The sequence below is a fragment of the Miniopterus natalensis genome, chromosome X (assembly GCF_054644295.1).
Source record: "Miniopterus natalensis isolate mMinNat1 chromosome X, mMinNat1.hap1, whole genome shotgun sequence".
In the NCBI taxonomy this organism is placed as follows: Eukaryota; Metazoa; Chordata; class Mammalia; order Chiroptera; family Miniopteridae; genus Miniopterus; species Miniopterus natalensis.
This window is the reverse complement of record NC_142103.1, coordinates 104,504,343-104,527,158: the sequence shown is the minus strand read 5'-3', so window position 1 is coordinate 104,527,158 and position 22,816 is coordinate 104,504,343. Positions and strand designations below refer to the sequence as shown.

Below are 22,816 nucleotides of genomic sequence, written 5' to 3'. Positions count from 1 at the left end.
AGAGGCCCTGCAGACGGGCTCTAGGCACCGTGCATCCAAAGGCCCTGCAGACGGGCTCTGAGGCCCTGCAGACGGGCTGTGGGCACCGTGCATCCAGAGGCCCTGCAGACGGGCTCTGGGCACCGTGAGCCCAGAGGCCCTGCAGACGGGCTCTGAGCACCATGAGCCCAGAGGCCCTGCAGACGGGCTCTGAGCACAGTGAGCCCAGAGGCCCTGCAGACGGGCTCTGGGCGCCACAGGGTGCAAGCAGACTCCCGCCCACGAGACTGGTACAGCCCCAGGGAGCACCCATGAGCACAGACCGTGCACTTTGAGACAAGGTCCCGTTTCCCCGGGGTCACTGTAGACCCGTGTCACTGAGCCCACAGCGCTCTCCCAGGAAATCGCCGGCCACCCCCACGGTCAGAGACACACGCTATAGGAGCCAAACACTTCCGAAACGTCTAAAGCATTAAGAGTTGGGTTCTGCTCGGGGAGGCATCATAAAGAATTTATCAAACGATCATACAAGTAGGATTTTCAACATAAACACGATCAAAGGGGAAGCATCTAGAGAAACAGACTTGGGAATGAACTGAGAAGGCGTCTGCTTCGCGTCACCGGCTAAAACCGTGCGGGAGGGTCGGCCACGTTCGCTGGAAAACACACCAGCGCCGGGAACCGCGCCGCTCACAGTAGTGTGTGCGCAGCTCCAAGGAAAGAGAAGCTGGTCGGCGCTGAGGAGCTCAGAGCTGTGTACTGGGGGCTTTGAACCACCATAAAATTGATTTAAAGAATGCTTTCAAATGGCAAAAAAAGACAGATGCATAACAATTAAGGGCGGGCAATTAAAAGCTGGTTTGTTTCTAAGTGCTCCTTGGTAATTAAGAGGTCGCGCGTGGCAAAGCCGGATAAAAACAGATTTAAGATTCAAGACCGTGCACGCGAGTTCGTACAAAGCCGGGCACAAGGCCCCCGAGGGAGAGGGCAACTCAAAATGTGGAAGGGCCGGCGTCCGCATAACGGGACTGAAAATACGTGAAGGACCGTCTGGATTCAGCTTTTATCTGCAAGGCTACGCGGTCCACCCGGTTCCTCGGGTTTTGCGGCAGTTTATCCACTTAAGCTCATCACCCGAGTCGTACCCTTAACGACGTGGCCGACGTCTAATAAAATGCCTCTTATTTCTTTGCACCAAGTAAAAAAAACCAAATAGCAGAAATAACGACAACAATTACAAAAACTAATAAATCGGACAGAGTTCTGACTTTTTTTTTTTTAATTTAATTGGAAACCCCCATCCCAAACCGTCTGACACGGGCTTCGCGCTGCGTGCCGCGAGCGCTCTAGTCGAGCCAGTTTTCCTTAGATAAAAACTCCATGGCGTCGCGGAAGCCCTGCCGGTGCAGAGACTGCATTGTCCTGTGGCTGGGTGGGAACAGGGCCTGGTTAAGCCTCAGCAGGTTGGCCACGGACAGCTAGGACGGAAGACAAGGGGAAGCTGTGGGGTTTCACGGCACAGGGAGGTGTCCGTATGTCACGTCTGTAGCGTGAGCGTTCTCCTCGTGGGCACGGTTTGCGATAAAGTAAAAAGTCAGGAGGAAGACATTCAACGCGAACAGTTAAGGCCACCCGTAGATGGGAGGACGGTTTCTCAGCCTGGGTCCCCTGGGTGTTTGGGGCCCGGTTCCCCCTTGCGGAGGGGCCGCCCTGTGCACCGCAGGGCGTTGAGCGGCACCCCTGGTCTCCACCCAGCAGGTGCCAACAGCACCTCCCAGATGTGACAGCCACTCGTGGCTCCAGACGCCGGCAAATGTCTCCGGCATTCACCCCGCCCCCCCCCCGTGGAGGGCTAGAGGAAGGCAATTAATATTTTCATGTAAATTATTCAGCTGAGTCCCTACGTTTTTCTTCAATATCTTTATATACTCAATGACTGTCGCCTTTGAAATGAATAAATGATCTAACTTAAAAGGGCCCCGAAATCCTGCCAAGTGTATGGACACGAGAAAGAACTGAAGCAACAGGACGGGTTTCCCGATAGACGGGTATTAAGCTGTCAGACTTAACACACTCGGTCCACAGGTGCTGAGGTCCATATGCAGGAGGCACGATGTAAAGTGTTAAAAAAACACACAAAAAAAATACCACTGAGAAGATGTAGTTTGTGCAGAAAATTATGGATGGGTTCCCCCAGTTTGGGGGGCGCGTGGAAGATTCTGGGTGAAGTCTGCAAACGGCAGGCAGCACCGTGACTCACCGCGAGGTCCTGCTTGGCGACGCTGACGTAGAGAGGCAGCTGCCCCGTGTCCCGCGGGGAGATGTCCAGCCGGCCGCTGAAGGGCGAGACGGTCACCGTGCGGCCCACGGGCAGGACGGGCAGGCTGTCGGTGAGGCCGCCGTCCACCCACTTCTGTGGAAGGAAACGCCCTCGGTCAAGGGCAGCCACCGCCCGGCGCCGACAGGAAGGGAAGGGCTCTGTCCTCACGCAGCCCGGGCCTGGGATATGCTCTTAAATTACTACGTATCCGGGGCTCATGCAACAGGGATTTTGTTCTGGAAGCTAAACAGATGTTTGCACCCATATCACAGGCCCATATGAGCAGAACCTGGCAGAACCGGGGAAGCTTCCAATGGCTGAGAAGCCTCAGCTCGGTCGTTTTGGATACGATGGCCCTCAGTTTGTCCTGATGACTTACATGCGTCAGAAGCCACGTGGAGCTGGGTTGGGACGCGTTCCTGACCAGCGGGGAAGGCCAGGTTCCCCTCTGACACGGGACACACCATCCCCCACCACAGCACATTTCAATTTTTTAAACCATTTTAGTTATTTAGTTATTTTTTAATGTTTTTAGATTGATTTTTTCAGAGGGAGAGGGAGGGAGAGGGAGAGAGAGAAACATCAATGGGCTGCGTCCTGCACGCCCCCTACTGACCGGGAAGGGGACCGTCGGCTCCCTGGAGCACCGGGCGATGCTCAGCCCCTGGGCAACACATTTCAATTTCATTATGCAAACTGGAAATCAGCATTTTCCGCTGCAAACTGAAACGGAACCACCAGAAATCCTTCTCCTTCCTAAGCAGCTCCCGAGCACATGAGGTTATAAAGCCAAATAGAACGGGAGGTGCTCCCTAGAAAGCAGCACCGCTGAGAAGGCAGCCTGGGCGCTCAGGGCCACGAGAGCCACGGGAGCCACGGGAGCCACGCTGGGAGGAGAGGGGTGGACAGAGCAGGCGGGAAGCTCTGGAGGCTCCTGCAGCAGGAGATGCTGGGTGGGCAACGGACGCAGCACCACGTCCCTCCCTCTCTGTATTTCGAGGCAGGGCCTCAACCCAGCCTTGAGCTGATGTAGAGACGTACTCGGCTCCAGCAATAAGCAAACACACAAAACAGGTGCGAGTTCCGCAAGGCGTATCTGTCATTGAAAGATCCTTCAACTGATACGCAAAATAAAAATATTTTTTAAGGGGTCCGGTCATGGTTGAGAAGCCTTCACAAAGAAGCCTGGACACTGAGTTTCACGTGAACATCTGAAGGTGATGTGGGAAAGCGAAGCCGGCCACGCAGCCCAGAGGTGAAGCGAGGGGGCGGAGGCGGTTACGATACAACGTCCGGAAGTCAGTTAAAGCGGCTCACGCCCTTTCTCTCCGGCGTCTTTTTTTTTTAAATGTCTTTCTTACCTGTTGTTATTTCTAACGCCGGGGACTACGAGATGGGTACCGCACTGTTTACAACGGCCTTGGGCGGCTGCCCACTCTCTGAAAGGAAATAAAACTAAATAAACAGTGAAAACGGATTGAACATGTTTTTGGTTTTTTTTTGAGGGAATTGCCTTTTGGTCGGGGAGAAAACATGGGTAGGTTAGATGAAAATGAACCGGGCCTGGAAGATCTGTGTACTGTCATTATTTTTAAAAGAACATAACACACATTATGACGTAATGATGTTACATGGATTATGTGGACACATATCCATGTGTTTGTGTGCATTTAACACGGCACAGTCACCTGTGTGTATATGAGCTACATGTCCATGCACGCCCATACGGGGTGTCCCAAAAAATGCACACACATTTGGAATAATTATTCATTACAATGGGTTAAATCTGAAAAGAAAGGAACATCCATTGAGCAATCAGGAAAAAAGCGTGTGTGCGTTTTGGGGGGACACCCTATATGTGTGTGCGGCTGTGTAAACACCGAATAAAGGAGGTTTACCACAAGAAGGCCCCCAAAATATCTGCCTCTGTGCCCTATTGCCCCAGAGCTCCCTTTTCTTTTTTTTTTCTTCTGGTTTTTGGGCGTGGACACCAATTTCTAGAACAGGCTAACATCTAGCAGGACAAAAGTAAAAGGCACCTTCCAAAATTCTGTTTCACGTTCTCAATAGAATGTCTCGCCAAAAATGATGTAAAATGTGGATAGATTTCGTCAAGGGAGGGGAGAGAGAAGCTCGTGCCACGTGTCGGACACCTTAAGCAGGAGCTCACCTGACTTTTCTACTGAGGACAGAGGCCACCCGGGGGGCTAAGCTGAAAGCGTCCCAATTTGCTGCCGTTAATGACGGCTGTTTCAGGAAACGTTGTTTCCAAATTCTGTTTGCTCTCCTTAGCTGCTCTGATTGGATAAATGACTAGGAAGCACACATCTTCCCAAGTGCTTGATTAAATGTGCAGTGCCACCTGCCCCCGGCCACCCTGGCACAGCAGTCCGGGCACCCTCTGTGTGGCATCTTCCTCCTGAGTGACATACAGTCTCATGCGCCACAGGGCTCCCCAAACCACACCTTCACCCCGGGGGATTCCAGCAGAATTTCTGGAAACAGCAATCAGGTAGCAATTGCTCGTTTCACCTCTACATGAAAAGTAGAAATAGCCCGGCCAGTGTTGCTCAGTGGTTGAGTGTGACCCATGCACCTAGAGGTTGCTGGTTTGATTGCTGGTCAGGCCATTCGATCCCCAGTAGGGGGCGCTCAGGAGGCGGCCCATCGACGTTTCTCTCTCATTGATGTTTCTCTCTTTCTCTCCCCCTTCCTCTCTCTCTAAAAACCTAAAAAAAATCAATTAAAGAATATTTAAAAAAAATAAAAGCGGGGATAGTTGATACCTCGTGAGCTGCGGATAGCACAGAGGCCTGCGTTTTAAACAGCTCTGTGCAGGAATGTCTGCTGTTTGCTATGTGTTCTTGCAGGTCACTCCCGCGTTCCCCCCTCAGGGGCCACATTCCACCAGCTGGGAGCTGCGGCCAGGAGCTCGCAGGAATCCCCGACCTCCCTCCAGGACAAGAACCCGCCGTTCGGCCCATGCTGGTCTTGCCCTGGGCCTGTTGAGCACGTGGCACCATCATCCTCAGAGGAAAGGGGAGGTCAAAAGCACAAAAACACTCCCAGCAAAATGTGCTCAAAGCAAAGCCCGCTGCTGGCCCCAGGCCTGCGGTCATGGTCCTGGAGCCCTTTATGTCCAATACAGGAAAACAGTCAGTATGTTTACATTGAACCTCTGGCCAGAAGGGACTGGGACTGGGACTTTCCCCAATAAAAATTAAAAAAGAGCATGAATTTTATGTAGATGTGAAGAGGAGCATCCCAGTCATCCATTCGCAACGGCGAGATCGTGATAATAAGGGGCCACAGCCCCTGGATGTGATTCTTACTCTGTGTCCACAGAAACAAAAACTCTGTATGGAAAGAAATCCTATACATGGATTGGGAGCCGCCAGAACAAATCAGGATAAAATTGGATTCTCTAAAGGAACTGTGTCGAGTCCGGCCGGGCGTGGCTCAGCGGTTGAGCGTCGACCTAGGATCCAGGCGATCGGGGTTTGATTCCCGGTCAGGGCACAGGCCCGGGGTGTGGGCTCGATCAATGACTCTCATCATTGATGTTTCTGTCTCTCTCTCTCCCTCTCCTTTCCTCTCTCTGAAATCAATAGAGATATATAAAATTAAAAAAAAAAATAAAGGAACTGTGTCGATACGGGAATTCCTGACAATTCGTCGGTTACGGGAACATTACCTGCCCTTTGTACTCCACGGGTCTCAGCCCCGCATAGATGGGCACGAAGCTGCTGGCCAAGAGGACCTGGGCGGGGGAAGAGAGAAATGGCTCGTTAACAGGCAGCCAGGCTCAGGCGACAGGTTGCTACAGAAGTCTATGTTTTTAAAAAAATTTTTTTTGAATTGCTACAAAAAATTTAAATAAGTTATGCATATTTCGAGTGCCCAATGGGACACGCTTAAGTCGAAGATAACACAGTGAGACTGTGAAAAGACCCTAAAGAGGTAGGACAGCCCTGGCCGGTGTGGCTCAGTGGTCGAGCATCGTCTGTGCGCTGGTTCGGTTCCTGGTCAGGGCACATGCCCAGGGTGTGGGTTCCATCCGGCCTTGCAGGAGACAACCGAGCAATGTTTCCCTCACATCAATGTCTCCCTCTCTCTAATATATATATAAGATATGTATAAATATAATAGAGATATATGTATTAGCGAGAGAGATGTACAGTGCCGTGTTCTCATGTCCCTCGACTTCCCCGGAGCAAACTGGGCATTTTGACTGTAGACAGCCCGGCTGTTACAAGATGCGAGTTCAGTTAAGCGGAAATTCTTGAGAGTGTCGGGCGTGCACACGTTACTCGCGAGGGGTTCCTTTGGGCACACTTGGAAATGGTCACGCTGGCCCCCAAACAGGCTGGCGAGTCACTGGGTCCGTGCTGGTGAGGCCTCCGAGGGCGCTGCCCCCGGGAAGCAGTGTCAGGGCCGTGATTTCCGAGGTCAGCTCTCAACGGCCGTGCGTCTGGAGTGAGACGAAAGGGCAGAGCCAGGCAGGGCGCAGCCGGGCCTCCGCAGGACGATCCCAGCGGACGCGGCGGGAAGCCCTGATGTCCGCGCCGTGTGCGGGACGGGGCGGCCGCTTCCTGGGGCAGGTCCGCTCCTCCGACGGGTCTCCCGGCTCCCCACTGCCCAAGCCCCCCGAGGGGAGGGTCTTCCTGCTCCACGGCGCGGGAACCAGTCAGGGTCAGTGTCGGCCCCTCTGCACCCGCCTAGGGCTGGACACTCCTGCTGCTCCCCCTTCCGCGGCCAGGGGCCAGGCCGCCTCCGTGACCCTCCGGCCGGTGGGACATGAACCCGCTGGCATTAGGCAGGGCAAGGCCTGCACAGCCAGGCACGGAAGCAACAATTAGCTGCAGCTTTAAAACATCACGCCCCCAGGCGTGTCTTCTAAGTGCGGCCTGGCTGCCCCCCGGAGGCACTCGGGGAACGCACCCCATCCACGGCAGCCACGGGAAGATTCGCGGCCAGCGCACACATTGGGAAATGACAGCGCTCACGGGTCTTCACACAACCAGACGCTATAAACACCGTGATTCATGTCACTGCCCTGTACCGACGTAGGAGCCCTGCAAAAAAAACCCACAAAAAACAAACCCTCCTCTCAGAACCAGAATTACGCGGTTTCTTTCCGTGTGTCAGAGTCTACTGTGCGGTTCGCCAGTCAGGGCTCGGGGCTCCCGACGTGTTTGGCTGAGAAACGCTGTCCAATTACTGTCCTGCCGAGAGGGACGGCGAGAGTCGCCGTGCGTGACGCGGGGCGCAGGGCCCGGGAAGCGCCTGTCACCTCCCGGTCGGGGGGGTGTCCGCCCTGACGCCGGCTGCCGCTCTGCGGATCGAAGCAGGTTTCGTGGGAAATTAGCTTTCGATACTTGAGGACCCAGCGGCTGCTCGTGGTCTGCTCACGGCAACTTTGTTGCAAGGAGGCGGGGTTTTCTAAGGAAGGAGATACACTGAGGCTGCTCGTGGTCTGCTCACGGCAACTTTGTTGCAAGGAGGCGGGGTTTTCTAAGGAAGGAGATACACTGACGTTCTAAGGCCGCCCAGGAACAGGAGGCCTGCACCCTGTAACTGTTACCTGTCTCCCTCGGGGTTCTCCCGGTGCGGTTGTTCTCAGCGAGAAATCTCAATACATCCCGAGCAGAGGGTCTCCGTGGGGGTGTCTGAGCCCCCCGGGCCCCCCGACTGTGTGGGTTGGCCCTACCGACGGGGAAAGCAGCGCCCTCCCTCCCAGGCCCCATCCTTTGGCTCAGCACCTTCAGCATCACCCGAACGGTAAAGCCCGGGTTTGGGGTTCGTTGCGTGCTTACTAAATAGGCCACGACACAAATAAACGTCAGCGGCGTCCTGGAGCGAGCCTGTAGAAGACCGCCAAGTGCATGCACAGCTCACATTCTCACCGGCTGTCTTCACCTCGCGTTTGAGAGAAAAGGGGTGTTTGGAGAATTGCACGGCCCGGCTCCCTTAGGAATGCATTCTGAACACGTGTCATCTACGCCCAAGTTTACGGCGGAGTTTCGCGAGAAGCCGGCCGTTTACTCAGAACCTGCTGGCGTCGTTGGAATTCAGAGACGGATTCCGATTTATCTTCCCCGGTCTCCCCAAGACAGCGGCCAATCTTGAATTCTGGCGTCATCTCACCTCCGGGCAGCTGGATGCGAGATCTGGCTGCAGGGGCCCCCGCTACGCCCAAGGGGACTCAGGACGTCGCAGTAACGGGGGCAGGATGCTTCTCCGCAAGACAGACAGGGCTCCGCACGGAGGCCGCCCGGCGTATCTGCCCGGGGGATGCACGTCGGCCCGGAGACCACCGCAGGCCACGCGGGGCCTCTGCTTCAGACACGGAGCGTTCGGCGCTTTCTATGAAACAGACAAGCGGCGCCCAGCGCGTCTCAAAATCATCTTGCTTAGCGGCGGATGTGAGCTGTGACTTTATTTTGGGTTTTTTTGGTGTATTTTTTTTGGTTAATCTTCACCTGAGGATTTTTAGAGAGTAGAAGGGAGGGAGGAACAGAGAAAGAAAAAATAAAAACCGTTTCTCTTCCCACCAACCCCGCCTCCCACGAAATGCCAGGACAGACACCCGACCGGGCTAAGCTCTGCCGCTTTGTCTGAGGACGGCCTGTCCTGTCTGAGAACATCTCACTTCCGCCTGAGGCCTCCGTGGACCGGCCGCCACCTGCCACTGTCCTGCCCACTCAGGACCACTCGGGGTCCTCAGGAGCCGGAGGCTCTCCCGCTCCCCTCCTTTCCCTCCGGGACCTCCGCAGAACCGTCTGCGGAAATGTAGGGTGTTTCTAGCAGGCACCCCAGAAGTCTCTGAGCCCCGCCCATGACCCCCGTCTCGCCGGCAGGCATTTCTTGCAGCAGCAGCCGACGGCTCGGTGCCCGTTTCCTCTCTGGGGCGTCCTGAGCTGCCAGAGGAAACCCATACCCTGCGTGGCTTAGACGCCACAGGAATTTATTTCTCACACTCCTGGGGGCTCCGAAGTCTAGGGGTGAGCAGATTCAGGGTCTGCTGAGCACCCGCTTCTGTGTCCTGCGCAGTGGAAGGGCAAGAGCTCTCTGGGGGCGCCCTTTCCAAGGGCACTAACCGCATTCGCGGGGCCTCGCCCTCGTGGCCTCACGGCCTCCCATGGGCCGGACGTCCTGACACCACCACAGGGGAGGTGGGATCCAACGTGTGCACTTGGGAGGGAATCACCTTCCAGTCTGCGGGGCTAAGCTGAATCGCCGTGGAGATAAGATCCAGGGCGCCACGGAAGCCAAGCCCCAAACAAAACGGCTCTCTGGGCCACATCATTGGTCAACTGAGGTTCTCAGAAAATAGCCGACGGTCGCTGCAGCCGCCCAGTGAAAGGATGCTTTTCACGCCACTAAAAAAGGGACGTGAATTATCATCGTTTCGGTCGGAATCATCCCGCTGCTTTCACAAGAGAAGGGCCGTGGTGGAGACGGGTGACATCCGAGGCCCGGACAGGGCCAAACGGGGACGAGATCCAGGTCCCGAGACATCCCAGCCGCGGGTCCGCACACGGCCCGTGAACAGAGGGGAGAGGGAGGGGAAAGAGCCGAACGCAGGACGGGTGCGAGCGACTGAGCCTGCAGGAACACAGCTGCGGCGGGCGGACACGCCGGGTGCTGACCAGTGCTGCGTTCTTATGTATCTGTTTTTATTTTTAAAGAATAGCTTATTGATTTTGAGAGAGAGAGGAAGGGAGAGGGAGGGAGAGAGAGGAAACGCTGGCCGCCTCCTGCGCGCCCCCTGCTGGGGAGGGAGCCCGCAGCCCTGGCATGCGCCTGGCTGGGAATCGAACCGGCCGCCTCCCGGCGCCTGGGTGACCCGCGACCAACCGAGCCACACCGGCCAGGGCGTATTCGCTCGTTATTTACGAAATATTATCCATCGCCCACGTGTCTATAGGGCTTTGTGGTATGAGAACCCACTTGTCGTGCTTTTTTGTTTTAAATTTACTCTTTACAGCCACACCGGTTAGCTTATCGGGTCCATTTCACAGCTGAGCAACTAGGGGCTCCGGCACGATTCGTCCCAGGGGTCCCTGTCAGGGGGTGACGGGTCCACGTGAGTCCCGGGGGGCGTCCCGGAAGCAATAATCCAAGTCTGCAGGGAGAAGGGGCTTAAAGTAGACACAGACGCAGACACACAGAGACACAGACACACACAGACACACACAGACACAGACACGCACAGATACAGACAGACACAGATACAGACACAGACACACACACACACAGACACACACAGACACAGACACAGAGACACACGGACACAGACAGACACAGACACAGACACACACAGACAGACACAGACACAGACACACACAGACACACACAGACACAGACACACACAGACACAGACACAGAGACACACGGACACAGACAGACACAGACACAGACACACACAGACACACACAGACACAGACACACACAGACACAGACACAGAGACACACGGACACAGACAGACACGGACACAGACACACACAGACACACACAGACACAGACACAGAGACACACGGACACAGACCGACACGGACACAGACACACACAGACACACACAGACACACACAGACACAGACACACACAGACACAGACACAGAGACACACAGACACAGATACACACAGACACAGACACACACAGACACAGACAGACACAGACACACACAGACACACACAGACACGGACACAGACACACACAGACACAGACACACACGGACACAGACAGACACGGACACAGACACACACAGACAGACACAGACAGACACAGACACAGACACAGACACACAGAGACACAGACACAGACACACAGACACACACAGACACACACAGACACACACACAGACACACACAGACACACACAGACACAGACACAGAGACACACGGACACAGACCGACACGGACACAGACACACACAGACACACACAGACACACACAGACACAGACACACACAGACACAGACACAGAGACACACAGACACAGATACACACAGACACAGACACACACAGACACAGACAGACACAGACACACACAGACACACACAGACACGGACACAGACACACACAGACACAGACACAGACACACACGGACACAGACAGACACGGACACAGACACACACAGACAGACACAGACAGACACAGACACAGACACAGACACACAGAGACACAGACACAGACACACAGACACACACAGACACACACAGACACACACACAGACACAGACACACACAGACAGACACAGACAGACACACACACACACACACACACAGACACACAGACACACACAGACACAAATACACAGAGACACAGACACAGACCCACGCCCTTGAAGCTATAGGATTCTGGCTGGATTTTCAGATATCCGACGCCCTGCCTTTAATAAAGGTAGCGGGCAGCTGGTGGGTCATGAAGGGCCTCGTGTTTTTTTAAATATATTGATCTCAGAGAGAGGAAGGGGGAGGGAGAGAGAGAACCATCCATGAGGAGAGTCCTTCATGGGCTGCCTCCTGCTCGCCCCCTGCTGGCGACCGAGCCGACCACTCCAGCCTGGGCCCCGGCCGGGAATCGAACCCCGATCTCCTGGATCCCGGGTCGATGCTCAACCGCTGAGCCACACCGGCCAGGCGAACCGCACGTTTTTTAAAACATCAGCAAGGGGACAAATGAGCGAAAGGCGAAAGTACCTATAAAATGCCCCGTGGCCGCTCCCATCACCAGGGTTTGCGCCTTGCCCACGTTCCTTTACAGTCTGCCGACTGACACAGGGGCTACTCCGCCTCTGTTTTCACCTCAGTCCCTCTGTCTTCTGTCTCTGCGTCTCTCTGTCTCTGTGTCTCCCTCATCTACAGACTCTGCAGACCGTGAAGGAAACCCAAGGCCGTGCGTGCGGGCCAGGCATGCTCAGCTCCCAAGAGGCTCACCTTACACCTGCGGAGCTCCGCCCTCGGCCTGGGGGACTCACGACGCTCCCGGCCCTGCCCAAGGATGGCAGGGGCTGGCAGGCGGCTTCCTCTGCCCCCTGCCCACCGGCCTAGACACTCAGAGCACCCATCTCAGGCTGCAGACCTCAGGCAGGGGCTCCTACCGGCCTCACCTTTAGTCGGGACAAGCTCGATGACACGGGTCCTCAGAAAGGGGGTCCTTTCCTTTCCCCGGCGCGTTTTCCGCCCCACTGCCCCGTCCTCGCCGGGTCTGATTCTGCTGAGCTCAGTGCCCGTGAGCCCTCCAGCACACAGTTCGCCCGTTTTCACAGCCGCCACCTGCTCCCAAGGCCCTGCGCATCCCGCCTCTTCCCGGTTCTGAAACGGTGAGAGCGCTCGACTAACCCTTCCAAAGCTTCTTGTATGACCTAGGATCACGGCGAACTGTTCAGTTACGCGCCTTCCGGGGTATTCCGCATCTGCGTCAGCTACTTCTGTTCTGTTCAATGAACTCAAGTAATTACACCAATTCTCTGAATCGTTATTATCCAAAACAAAGGAAACGGGGAAGAAAACAACACGTTTACTTCTTGCAACAGTTGGCTGTCGCTGCAGTAACAAATTACCACAAGCTCGGAGGCTTAACACGTGGCGCCTTTAGGGTCCCGAGGGGTAGACGGTGGCATCTGGGTCTCACCAGGGCCAAGTCAAGGCGGGCAGGGCTGCCTGCCGTCCTGGAGGTGGCGGGGACGTTCTGTGCCCTCGCTCACTCAGACAGGGGCAGAATCCCTGTGCCCCCGGCTGCGGGACTGAGGTCCCCTTGGCCACGCTGGTGACGGGGCACGTGGCCCGGGGCTCCTGAAGCTGCATCCAGGGGAGGCCTCCATAAAGGACTCATGGTGAGTGTGGGTCCACCCGGGGCAGCCAGCATTCCTGTCTCCATCTCTAGACCCTGACCTGAACCTCACCCACACAATCCCTGTTAGCAGACAGAGTGGCATGTTCACGGGTGCCGGGACTAGGGCGTAGACACCTCGGGGGGGCTGTCGCTCAGCCAACCGCATCCCCACAGCAACGGAACTGAAAGGAGGGTGTTTTTTCCCCAGGTGCGGCGTCATCGGGCAGAAAGTTAGAGACCTGGCCTGGAGTCCGGCTGCCGGGTTAATTTGTACAGGCCGGGGCCCATAGCGAGGGGAGCCAAGGACAGGCTCCAGGACAAGGGCCTGCCCTGTGTTTATGACACAATGACAGCCAGGGCTGTTCCCGCGGAAACCGGAAGCAGCGTTCCAACAGGAAGGGAGCCTGAGGCGGGCGGATGGGCACTGACAGTGAGTGACGATTCGGGAGTGGACTGACCCGTCCCTCCATTGATATTTTGTAAGTCTGTATAAGATTATAATAAGGTTACAGAAAAACGCCCTTTTGTGAGATACGGCCATTAATGCATTAGCGAGAGACCGGCGTAATCAGGACACCAAGCGTAAGCAAATACTCTAATCTCTTCAATCGCACAGGAATTTAACGTGTCAGCTCAACATTTCATTAGGTGTTTCAAATGATATCATTCGAATCGCGAGACCCAAACAGTACGATTCGGTAGTGAGATCAATGCATTCATTTGCTATCTAACCCACAAGGAACGTGGACCCCTCACTCTCAATCTACCAGCTGCCCCGGTCTCCAAACACGCCTTCTCCGCATTACCTGAGGCTTCCTGCTGCGATTCCCATGGAGGGAGGGAGGGAGGGAGGGAGGGAGGGAGGGAGGGAGGAAGGAAGGAAGGAAGGAAGGAAGGAAGGAAGGAAGGAAGGAAGGAAGGAAGGAAGGAAGGAAGGAAGGAAGGAAGGAAAAATTGCCCAGCTTTCGTAAGAAGAGAAAAGCCCACCCTTTCCAACTTACAAAAACTTAACGTATTACCTTAGCAAGCACATTACCGTGTGCAAATCTGTCGCCCAAGTCTTTCCCAGAGGCAGTGGGTTCTCAACCAGCCAACTTCCCACTGTTTCTGGATAGAAGGGCCTCAGAACCGAAGGGGCGTAAACGAAAGGGAAAGTGAGACTGAAAAGCTGGGACCTGGGTTCCAGAATCCGCTCCCTCCGGCAACCAGTATAACCTGGGTCTGGCCCATACACGTCCCACTCGTTTCTCTTCTGTTAAAAAGCGGTACCAGGCCAGGTCGGCGTGGCTCAGTGGTTGAGCGTTGACCTGTGATCCAGGAGGTCACAGTTTGACTCCCGGTCAGGGCACATGCCCGGGTTGTGGGCTTAGATCCCCAGTAGGGGGCGTGCAGGAGGCAGCCCGTCAACACATTTTTTTTTAATTCTTAAAAAAGAAAAATAGCGGTGCCAGGGCAGCGACCGCCCCTGTCCTCCGTGATTCACAGAAGGACCTCGCCGAGCATCACAGGACACACACAAAGTCTTCCAGGAACTGCCAAGTACCATCGGCTACGTTAACTCAGGGAGCTGCTATTGCTAGTACACTGCACCGGAGACCCGCCTCCCAGAATAAACGTGAGGGTGCTAACGATCCCGAGGCAAACGGGGAACTAGAACGGAGGCCTCCGAGGCTGTGCGTCTGGAGGGGGTGGATCCGTTCACGGAGCACATCATTCACTCACTGAGCAGGGATCATCTCAGGCCTGGCGGGAAGCGACGGATGTAGGAACGTGGGGCGCTCGGTGCCGCTGGGACGTGTTTACGGGAGACGGGCCGACTCCTCCTAACAGGAGTGCGTTACCTTAATGAGGTCCTCCCTGGAGGAGAAACTTGAGACCAGGGAATTCTCTCGGGTCTTGGTGTTGGTGATGGACACATGCAGTCGGCTGTGGGCCAGCTCGTGAGCGTTGGGAGGGAGAATCGCCTCTATTCCACTTCTGGGGAAGAAAACAGGGCCTGTCACTCGCCTTTTTATTAGTATTATTTTCGTAACTCTCAGCCAAAGATATTTTTTTCCATTGATGTTTAGAGAGACAGTGGAAGGGAGGGATGGAGGGAGGGAATCATCGACATGAGAGAGACACAGTGATTGGTGGCCTCCTGCACACACCCCATCCGGGGCAGGGGATCCATCCTGCAACCCAGGTGCATGCCCTTGACTGGGAATTGAACCCGAGACCCTCCGGTGCAGGGGCCGACGCTCTAAGAACTAAGCCACACCGGCCAGGTCTCGCCTTTTGTTACTGAACACCTTGTAAATACCGGCAGAGCTGAGCTTGCACGGTTTATAGGGTCAACCGTCTTCACATGCTTTGGGGTAAGTACTCTGTCCCACATACACACACACACCTCAGTCGGGCCATGAAATCGTAGCCGGGGGTCACTGCCCCGAAAGACTGCCTTCGGATTTCTTCTGCAAACTTGTAGGTAAAGTCGTTGCATTCCTGAAAAAGAAAATTAACAGGTGACTCTACGTTTTGTCAAAAAAACTCATTCTGGTTCCCGATGACACAGCACCTGGGCCCTGTGCACCCAATGCCGGTCTTCGGAGGCCACACCCCTTCACAGGTGAGCAAATCCCCCCCTGGCCTGGGCTTCACCCACCATTCTTGGTTCCCAAGCAAGCCATGTGTGTCCCAAATCCAACCATGTGTTTTTCTTTGCAAATCCCCTCACATGGCATTGCCCACACCTGCAGAGCTCTTGCGGGCTCGATCCGAATTCTAGCTGAGCACATTCTTCCAGGTTTTCTCCAACGCAGGAAACCTCCTGTCCTGCCCGATCCCATGGCCTTGGCAATAGTGCTGATTATTAACGACAGCACCATTATCAGAGAAAGAGTCGTGATGACTGTCCTTCGCCTGTACGGAGTCTGAGACTTTGGAGACCAGCCTTGGGCACTGGCATTTTGGGACCATGTCCTACGGAGGCCTGATGGGCAGCGGAGACTGGGACCCACTCGCTCAGCCTCGGTCCGCTCATTGTCACATAACCGTTGCAGGTGAATACAATCACCCACGACGTAACGGGTAAGAAAACAGGCCTGAAGAGGTTAAATATCTTTCCTAATATCATCAAAGATGAGGGTCATCAGCCCGTGTACCAAGAGGCTGCCAGTTCCACTGCTGGTCAGGGCACAGGCCCCGGTTATGGGCTCGATCCCCAGTAAGGGGCGTGCAGGAGGTAGTCAGTCTCTGTTTCTCTCCCATCGATGTTTCTCTCTCTCACTCTCCCTTCCTCTCTCTCTAAAATCAACTTTAAAAAAAATTGGGAAAAAACAAAACAACAGCTATAAAAAAAGAGGGTCATAAGCAGGATTGGAACCCAGGCCTGTCCTTCACTCAGCAACCCACCAGGCAAAAGGCACTGGGCTAGGCATGGGGATTGGGCGGAAACGAGACTCGCAGCCCCTGCCCAGTGGAGATTTGGGGTTGGCCCCAACGAGCAGGTCACACAGTATATTGTGAGAGCACCTGTGAGGGAGACAGAACCGAGCTCCCTGCTGCCCCTTATGATGCCCACATCCTAGTCCCCAGAACCTGGGGCTGTGTGACCTTACGTGGCAAAGGAGACTTTGCAGGTGTGATTAGTTACGGACCTCGGGATGGAGGGATGGTCCTGGTTACCCAGGTGGGCCCCATGTCATCATAGGCTCCCTATAAGTGAAAGAGGGAGGCAGGACGGCCAGAGTTAGAGATGCTGTGGTATTTCAAGGTGCAGGAGGGACCGTGAGCCAGGCAATGCCGGCACCTCTTAGAAACTGGAAGAGGCGGGAGTGAGATGGTCCCCTCGGGGCCTGCAGAGGGAGGGAGCGTGGCCCTGCTGGCACTTTGATTTCAGCTCCTCAAGACCTCTGCAGACTGGTAACCTCCAGAACGATAACAGAATAAGCATGCACTGTGCTGAGCCCCTAGGCCTGGGGTCATTTGCCGCAGCAGCAACAGGAAACCGTGGGCATAAACCTCCAACGTCAGGGGTCGCCCAAGGCTTCCCTCCAACCTCACATCGAGGCTGCGGCCTGAGACAGGAATAGGAGGGGAGTTGGAGAGGAGATGGAGGTGTTAGGACGACAGGCGAGGACAATAGTGACAACCTCCCAGAGGGGGTGGAGTCCCCAGAGGGGGGGAGAGAGACACATTGATTGGCTGCCAACTGCACACACCCCGACCGGGCCTGGGGATCGGACCTGCAACCCAGGTATGTGCCCTTAACTGGGAATAGAACCTGAGACCCTACAATATGCAGGCTGACGCTCCAACCACTGAGTCAAATGGGCCAAGGCTATTTTCTTGTAATTAATTCCAGTAACATACACACCCCTAAAAGACTGGAAACTGGTTAAGGAATGGGCTTCCTCGCCCGTGCGTTACCCACTGTCTAGCGCCAGCCCTTGCAAAGCATGAGGGCTGGGAATGGCTTGCCGGGCAAGCTCTTAACATCCCAATGTCTAGATCTGCCTCCTGCCCAAAATACCCCAGCGGGCGTCAGGTGCTCCTCTGAATTATGCATGCATAGCTCAGGCCTAGATTAATTACTCCCCTATTTGTCACAACACCACAAGCGTGAGGAACTTACACCACCCGCCAGAACAGAGCTGACGGGGAGTGGAGTGGGTGGAAAACAGTTGGCTCAAAAAAAGTCAAAGCCATCCCACAAGTGCTATGTCTCAAATGCTAAAGAGAAATTAAGCCACGTGGCTGAACATTGACTTTGCAGAAGGAGAAGTGAGGACGCCCTGGGTAAATAAAGAGGAGCATCCTCCGGCGGCCTCCCACGTGAGCAGCAGGACAGACGTACTCTTAGGCGGTGCCGGCACAATTAGACCGTACAACCGGGTCTCCGATGGACTGAGGGAGAAACAGCAGGTAATGTGATTTGAACCTGTGGTGATTCGAGTCCCAAATCCAGGTAAAGCATTCGACGTCCGACCATCACAGAATTTCAGGTAAGTGAGTGACTGTGTTATTACAGTATTTCCAGATCATGTTAATCCTAAATCACACCTAATACATCTATAAGTGGCTGAAGATCCGAAACCGTGTCGACCCACCTCCAAGGCTCAGCATCTGCCCCACCTAAATGAAAGACTGCACTACAGGGGAGGAAATGACCCCGCAGTAGCCCGAGTTTCAAAAAGAAAACAAAGTTGGGGCCCAGCCAGCGTGGCTCAGTGGTGGAGAGTTGACCCATGAACCAGGAGGTCACGGTTCGAATCCCGGTCAAGGCACATGCCCGGGTTGCGGGCTCCGTCCCCAGTAAGGGGCGTGCAGGAGGCAGCCGATCCGTGACTCTCATCATTAATGTTTCTCTCTCTCCCTCTCCCTTCCTCTTTCTGAAATCAATAAAAACATTTAAAAAAAAAAAAAATGTAAATGTGACTTAAATCCATTCTTGGGTATGAATGTATTAATCATTACTTGATTACGGTTCAGAGCCACGGAAGTATGGAAGTAATTAACAAATAAAAGGCTCTCCACCTACAGCAGCCGGCTCTCAAAGTCGGCAAATGCATAATCCCTGTCTAGCAGCAGAGCAGAGATTTTTAAAGCATAAATTGCATTAAGTGAAATACATAATGAAGGCTTGTTTCTATTATTTCTGCATAAACCGCTTGGAATTCAGGGCTTCTTCGTTACTGTGAGAATGAAAAACAAATTAAACTCTAATATCATCCCACGCCATAGAAACTGCAGGTCCCCATTTCGGTGGGTAACGTGAGCAGCTATGAGCAGGGTCATCCGCCACGTGCTCAAGGCCTTAAAAACGGGCCCTGGGCTCTTCTCGTGATGCCCATAAGAAAGAAACAGGGCTGAAATCTTAAGACAAAACAAACATATAAGAGCAAAACAATGCACGATAGTTTCTGTCTCACTGTCACCCAAGAATAATCTTTTCCAAATCCTAATGATTACATTTCTTAAGACAGATTTTAACGTTTTCCGTTTCCCAGGCAAAGAGTTATTTCTCTGCCGTTAACGTTAACACTCATCTCTGCTGTTCGGTCTTAATCTCTTGCCGAGGATCACAGCCTGGTTGTTGCTTAATTACCTCTATTTTTTCTGGTGCTGTTAGCAGGACAGAAGCAACCAAGGATCCTGCAGACGCCCCGGCAAAGGCCTTGACATGCTCCAGGAGTTTCTGGCCGTGTTTGCAGAAGGCCGACGCTGCCCCCAAGTGGTAAATGCCCAGAAACCCACAGGCTGCAAAGGACAAGTTGATGTGCTTCATTCCAGCTGCGAAATTGGCCACACACACAAAAAAAAAACACAGAAAAGCTCTAAATTGGTACCATTTGTGCTCCTCGTGATTCCAAGCCTTTTAACAGGTAATGCTTTGTTCTACGCACAGTTTTTTTTCCCATTAAAGTCTAATCAAACGCCCCAGTCTTTCAAGGAAACCTTTTCTCTCTCCCTCTTTCACCTTGACCCAAAGTTTTATTAATTTTTAAAAAAATTTCAACATCTCATATTTGCTCAGTAGATTATGCAACGTGCTGAACACACATGCAGGTTATTCATGAGGTTAAGCAACCCACTACTTGATTCCTTGGTAGGAAACAGGTGGGCAGATTCCAGCTGGCCAGGCATGTGGTCTTTTTTCCCTGGGCCTTTGGAAACTTTTGGGGGGGGCAATGCCCCACTGTGGACGCGTAAAATCTACGAGACTCCAGCAAACCCCTGATGATCCACACATTTGGCGTCTGCAAGTGCATCAGCCAATTGCAAAGGCAGGCCCCTGGCCCCCTCGCCTCCCATTTGCATTTGGAGCATCCATCGTTTCTTAAAATAACAACCAAAACACTGGAGCCCACAGCAGCCCAGTTTCTTAGGACCGTCTGAGGTCATGACCCCCAGGGCCCTGGAGACTCAAGGAAATGTCTGCACCCCCTGAAACCTGCAAGAAATCTAACGATAAACCTCCGTGGGCTCAGGCCTCCGTGGGCAGGGCCCCCCCGCGGGTGAAATCGCGCCCCCACAATGCTGCGCGCTGGGCGGCCTGCAGGGCTTCCCCGGGACCCCAATTCCGAGGCCACGGTAAGAGGCGCGGGGCCCAGGCCTCCCATTCGGGGGCCGGGAGCCTCTGCGCTGACGCACCCGCTGGGCCCCGTGCGGGCGGGAGCTGCAGCTGAGCCGCAGGTTCGGTTTAATTTCTGCAGATCGTGGGGTGAGGGACCCGGGGCTCAGCCTCCGCAGCGCGCAGGCGCAGAGGCCCCCGCGGCCCGCAGGCGACAGACCCGGGGGGGCCGCCAGACCAGGCCCCGGGCGACCTTACAGACCCCGCGAGTCACCAAGGCAACCGCTAGGGAGCCAAGCACGCCCCCGGCCCGCACCCCGCCCGCACTACCAAGGCGGGCCCCAGGCGCTTCCGCGTCCGGAACCGGAAGGCGGGCCCGGCCGTCACTCAAGGCGGCTCGGCCTACCCCTGCAGGCTGGACGCACTTCCGCGTCCCGAACCGGAAGGCGGGGCCCGGACGTCCATCAATGACGCCCCGCCCCGCCAAAGCAGGACTGAGGCACTTCCGCGTGGAATGCCCGGAAGGCGGGGCAGGGCCGTCAATCAACGAGGCCCCGCCCACCAAAGCGCGCCTGAGGCACTTCCGTGTGGAATGCCTGGAAGGCGGGGCCGGGCCGTCAATCAATGAGGCCCCGCCCACCAAAGCGGGCCTGAGGCACTTCCGTGTGGAATGCCTGGAAGGCGGGGCAGGGCCGTCAATCAATGAGGCCCCGCCCACCAAAGGCGGGCCTGAGGCACTTCCGTGTGGAATGCCTGGAAGGCGGGGCCGGGCCGTCCATCAATGAGGCCCCGCCCTACCAATGCAGACCTGCGGCAGCTCGGGAGTCGAACGCCACCGCCTCCTCTCCTAAACCGGAAGACGGGGCCCGGCCGTCACTCAACCAGGCCCCGCCCACGAGGGGCGGGACCAAGGCCAGGAGGTCGGGCGGAAGGGGCCCGCCTACGTGCTCGCGTTTGTGACGTCATCGCGCCGACGCGGCAGTCCGCTCTGCCCCGCCTCCTCTGCTTCAATGGCGGCGCGCGGTCGGCCGCTGGGTGCAGGTGTCCCCGAGTCCGGGTCGGGGCAGGACTGTCCCGTCTGGAGTCCTGAGTTCTTCGGACACCTAGAGATGCGTTTCAGTCCCTATGCGCCGTTTAGCGCAATAGTCCGCTGACCCCAAGCGACCGTCACGGCGGCGCACCGGAAGTGCTTGGCCGTGGTGGCATCTGCTTCCGGGAAGTCCTTCCTTCGCCCCCGCCCCCCTCAGGGCGGCGCCGCCGTCTCAGAAGGCGGGCTCGGGGACTGGGTTGAGCCCGGGATGCCAGGCCCCTTTTCAAGGCCCACCAGGGATTGTTTTTACTCAGACGTTATGGTAAAGGCGGGGCTGCGGCCCTGGCAGCGGGCGCGTCCTCAGCCCGCCTCCCGCTGTGTGACCCTGGGCAGGTGGCGCAACCTCTCTGAGCTCCCCAGGCGCTGCAAGTGCAGAAAACGGGGGACAGAACCCGAGCTGGGCTGAACTGTCAAGGTCCTGCCGCGGAGCGTGCCCGCCGCGCGCAGAAGCTGTTTCCTCCGGTGGCACCGCCGGCTCGGGGAAGACTTGAGAAGCAGCTTTAAACGGTGGCCACGCCCAAGCTCACAGGCCTCTGAGCCATTCCTTCTCTCCATAAGCAGGGCCTTCCCCGTGCAGTCCTCATAAGCAGGCCTGGAGGAATCTCAGACTCCCTGGCTGAAGGTTCTCCAGGTACCCACCCACCCACCCCCTTTTTTTTTACATCATTTTTTTATTTTCCAGTTACAGTGGACATACAAGGTGATACTAGTTTCAGGTGTACAGCCCAGCGATTAGACATTTCTATAACTTACTAAGTGATCGTCCCTAAATATCCGCAGTACGTGGCCCCATCCGTAGTCATTAGAATATTCCTGACTGTGCCCCGGGTGCTGCCCTTTCCATCCCTGTGACCATCCTGTAGCCACCAATTTGCAGCCCTCAGTCCCCTCACCTTTTCCACCCACCCCCCCCCCACACCCCTCCCATCCGGCAACCACCAAAATATTCTGCGCACCTGTGAGTCTGTGTCCGTCCTGCTTGTTCGTTTATTTTGATTTTTAGATTCAGTTGTCGATAGATGTGTATTTATTGCTATTGTATGGTTCACATTTTTTATTTCCTTTTTCCAGGTTCTCTTTTAAAGGACGGTTTTACTGCTCAGTGAAGCTACAGAAGAGAATCTGAAAAGTGCAAGACTCATTCTTGCCTTAAGCAACAGGGAAGTCAGGGGGAGCTCCCCGAATGGCTTTGACCTTAGGCTTTTTCTTTCTCCTTTATTCGGGGTGCCAGCCACCCCGCCTCTGGCCTACAACACTGCAGGCGAGAGTCTGGGATGGGGTGATGTGGAGATGTTGCTTCTCATTTTCATAAATAGCCTCAGAAACAGCTGATCCCCAAGACACCCTGATGCCTCAGCACATCTGCATGACTCTGCGACTCTACCACCTCTAGCATTTCGTGAAGAGACGTGACTATGTACATCGGGGAACCACGAAGGACAAATGCTTCACCCTCCCACAGTCCTCTCGCCGTGGTAGAGCGTGGTTTTCCCGCAGAAGAAGCCTATTAGAAAGGAAGAACCCAAAGTTTGAA

The 22,816-nt window shown here is 55.1% G+C and overlaps 1 protein-coding gene across 1 annotated transcript; it reads right to left on the bottom strand.

Annotated features, from left to right (window-relative positions):
- Positions 1 to 274: 274 nt before the first annotated feature.
- On the bottom strand, positions 275 to 20,473 carry PNPLA4 (patatin like domain 4, phospholipase and triacylglycerol lipase). Its single transcript, XM_016207577.2, has 7 exons — positions 20,273 to 20,473; positions 19,227 to 19,411; positions 15,528 to 15,622; positions 14,980 to 15,115; positions 5,994 to 6,059; positions 2,240 to 2,392; positions 275 to 1,457 (listed from the first exon to the last, which is right to left on the bottom strand). Exons 2-7 carry the CDS (start codon positions 19,404 to 19,406, stop codon positions 1,326 to 1,328), a joined length of 762 nt encoding a protein of 253 aa, XP_016063063.2. The 5' UTR covers positions 19,407 to 19,411; positions 20,273 to 20,473; the 3' UTR covers positions 275 to 1,325.
- Between the last annotated feature and the right edge of the window lie 2,343 nt (positions 20,474 to 22,816).

Coding starts and splice junctions, on each gene's coding strand:
- PNPLA4 (XM_016207577.2), bottom strand. CDS start 19,406: ATGAAGCACATCAACTTGTCCTTTGCAGCCTGTGGGTTTCTGGGCATT. Junction 15,116..15,527: donor GATTTCATGGCCCGACTGAG/GTGTGTGTGTGT, acceptor TTTCTTCCCCAG/AAGTGGAATAGAGGCGATTC. Junction 6,060..14,979: donor CCAGGGAGGACCTCATTAAG/GTAACGCACTCC, acceptor TCCCCCGCCCAG/GTCCTCTTGGCCAGCAGCTT.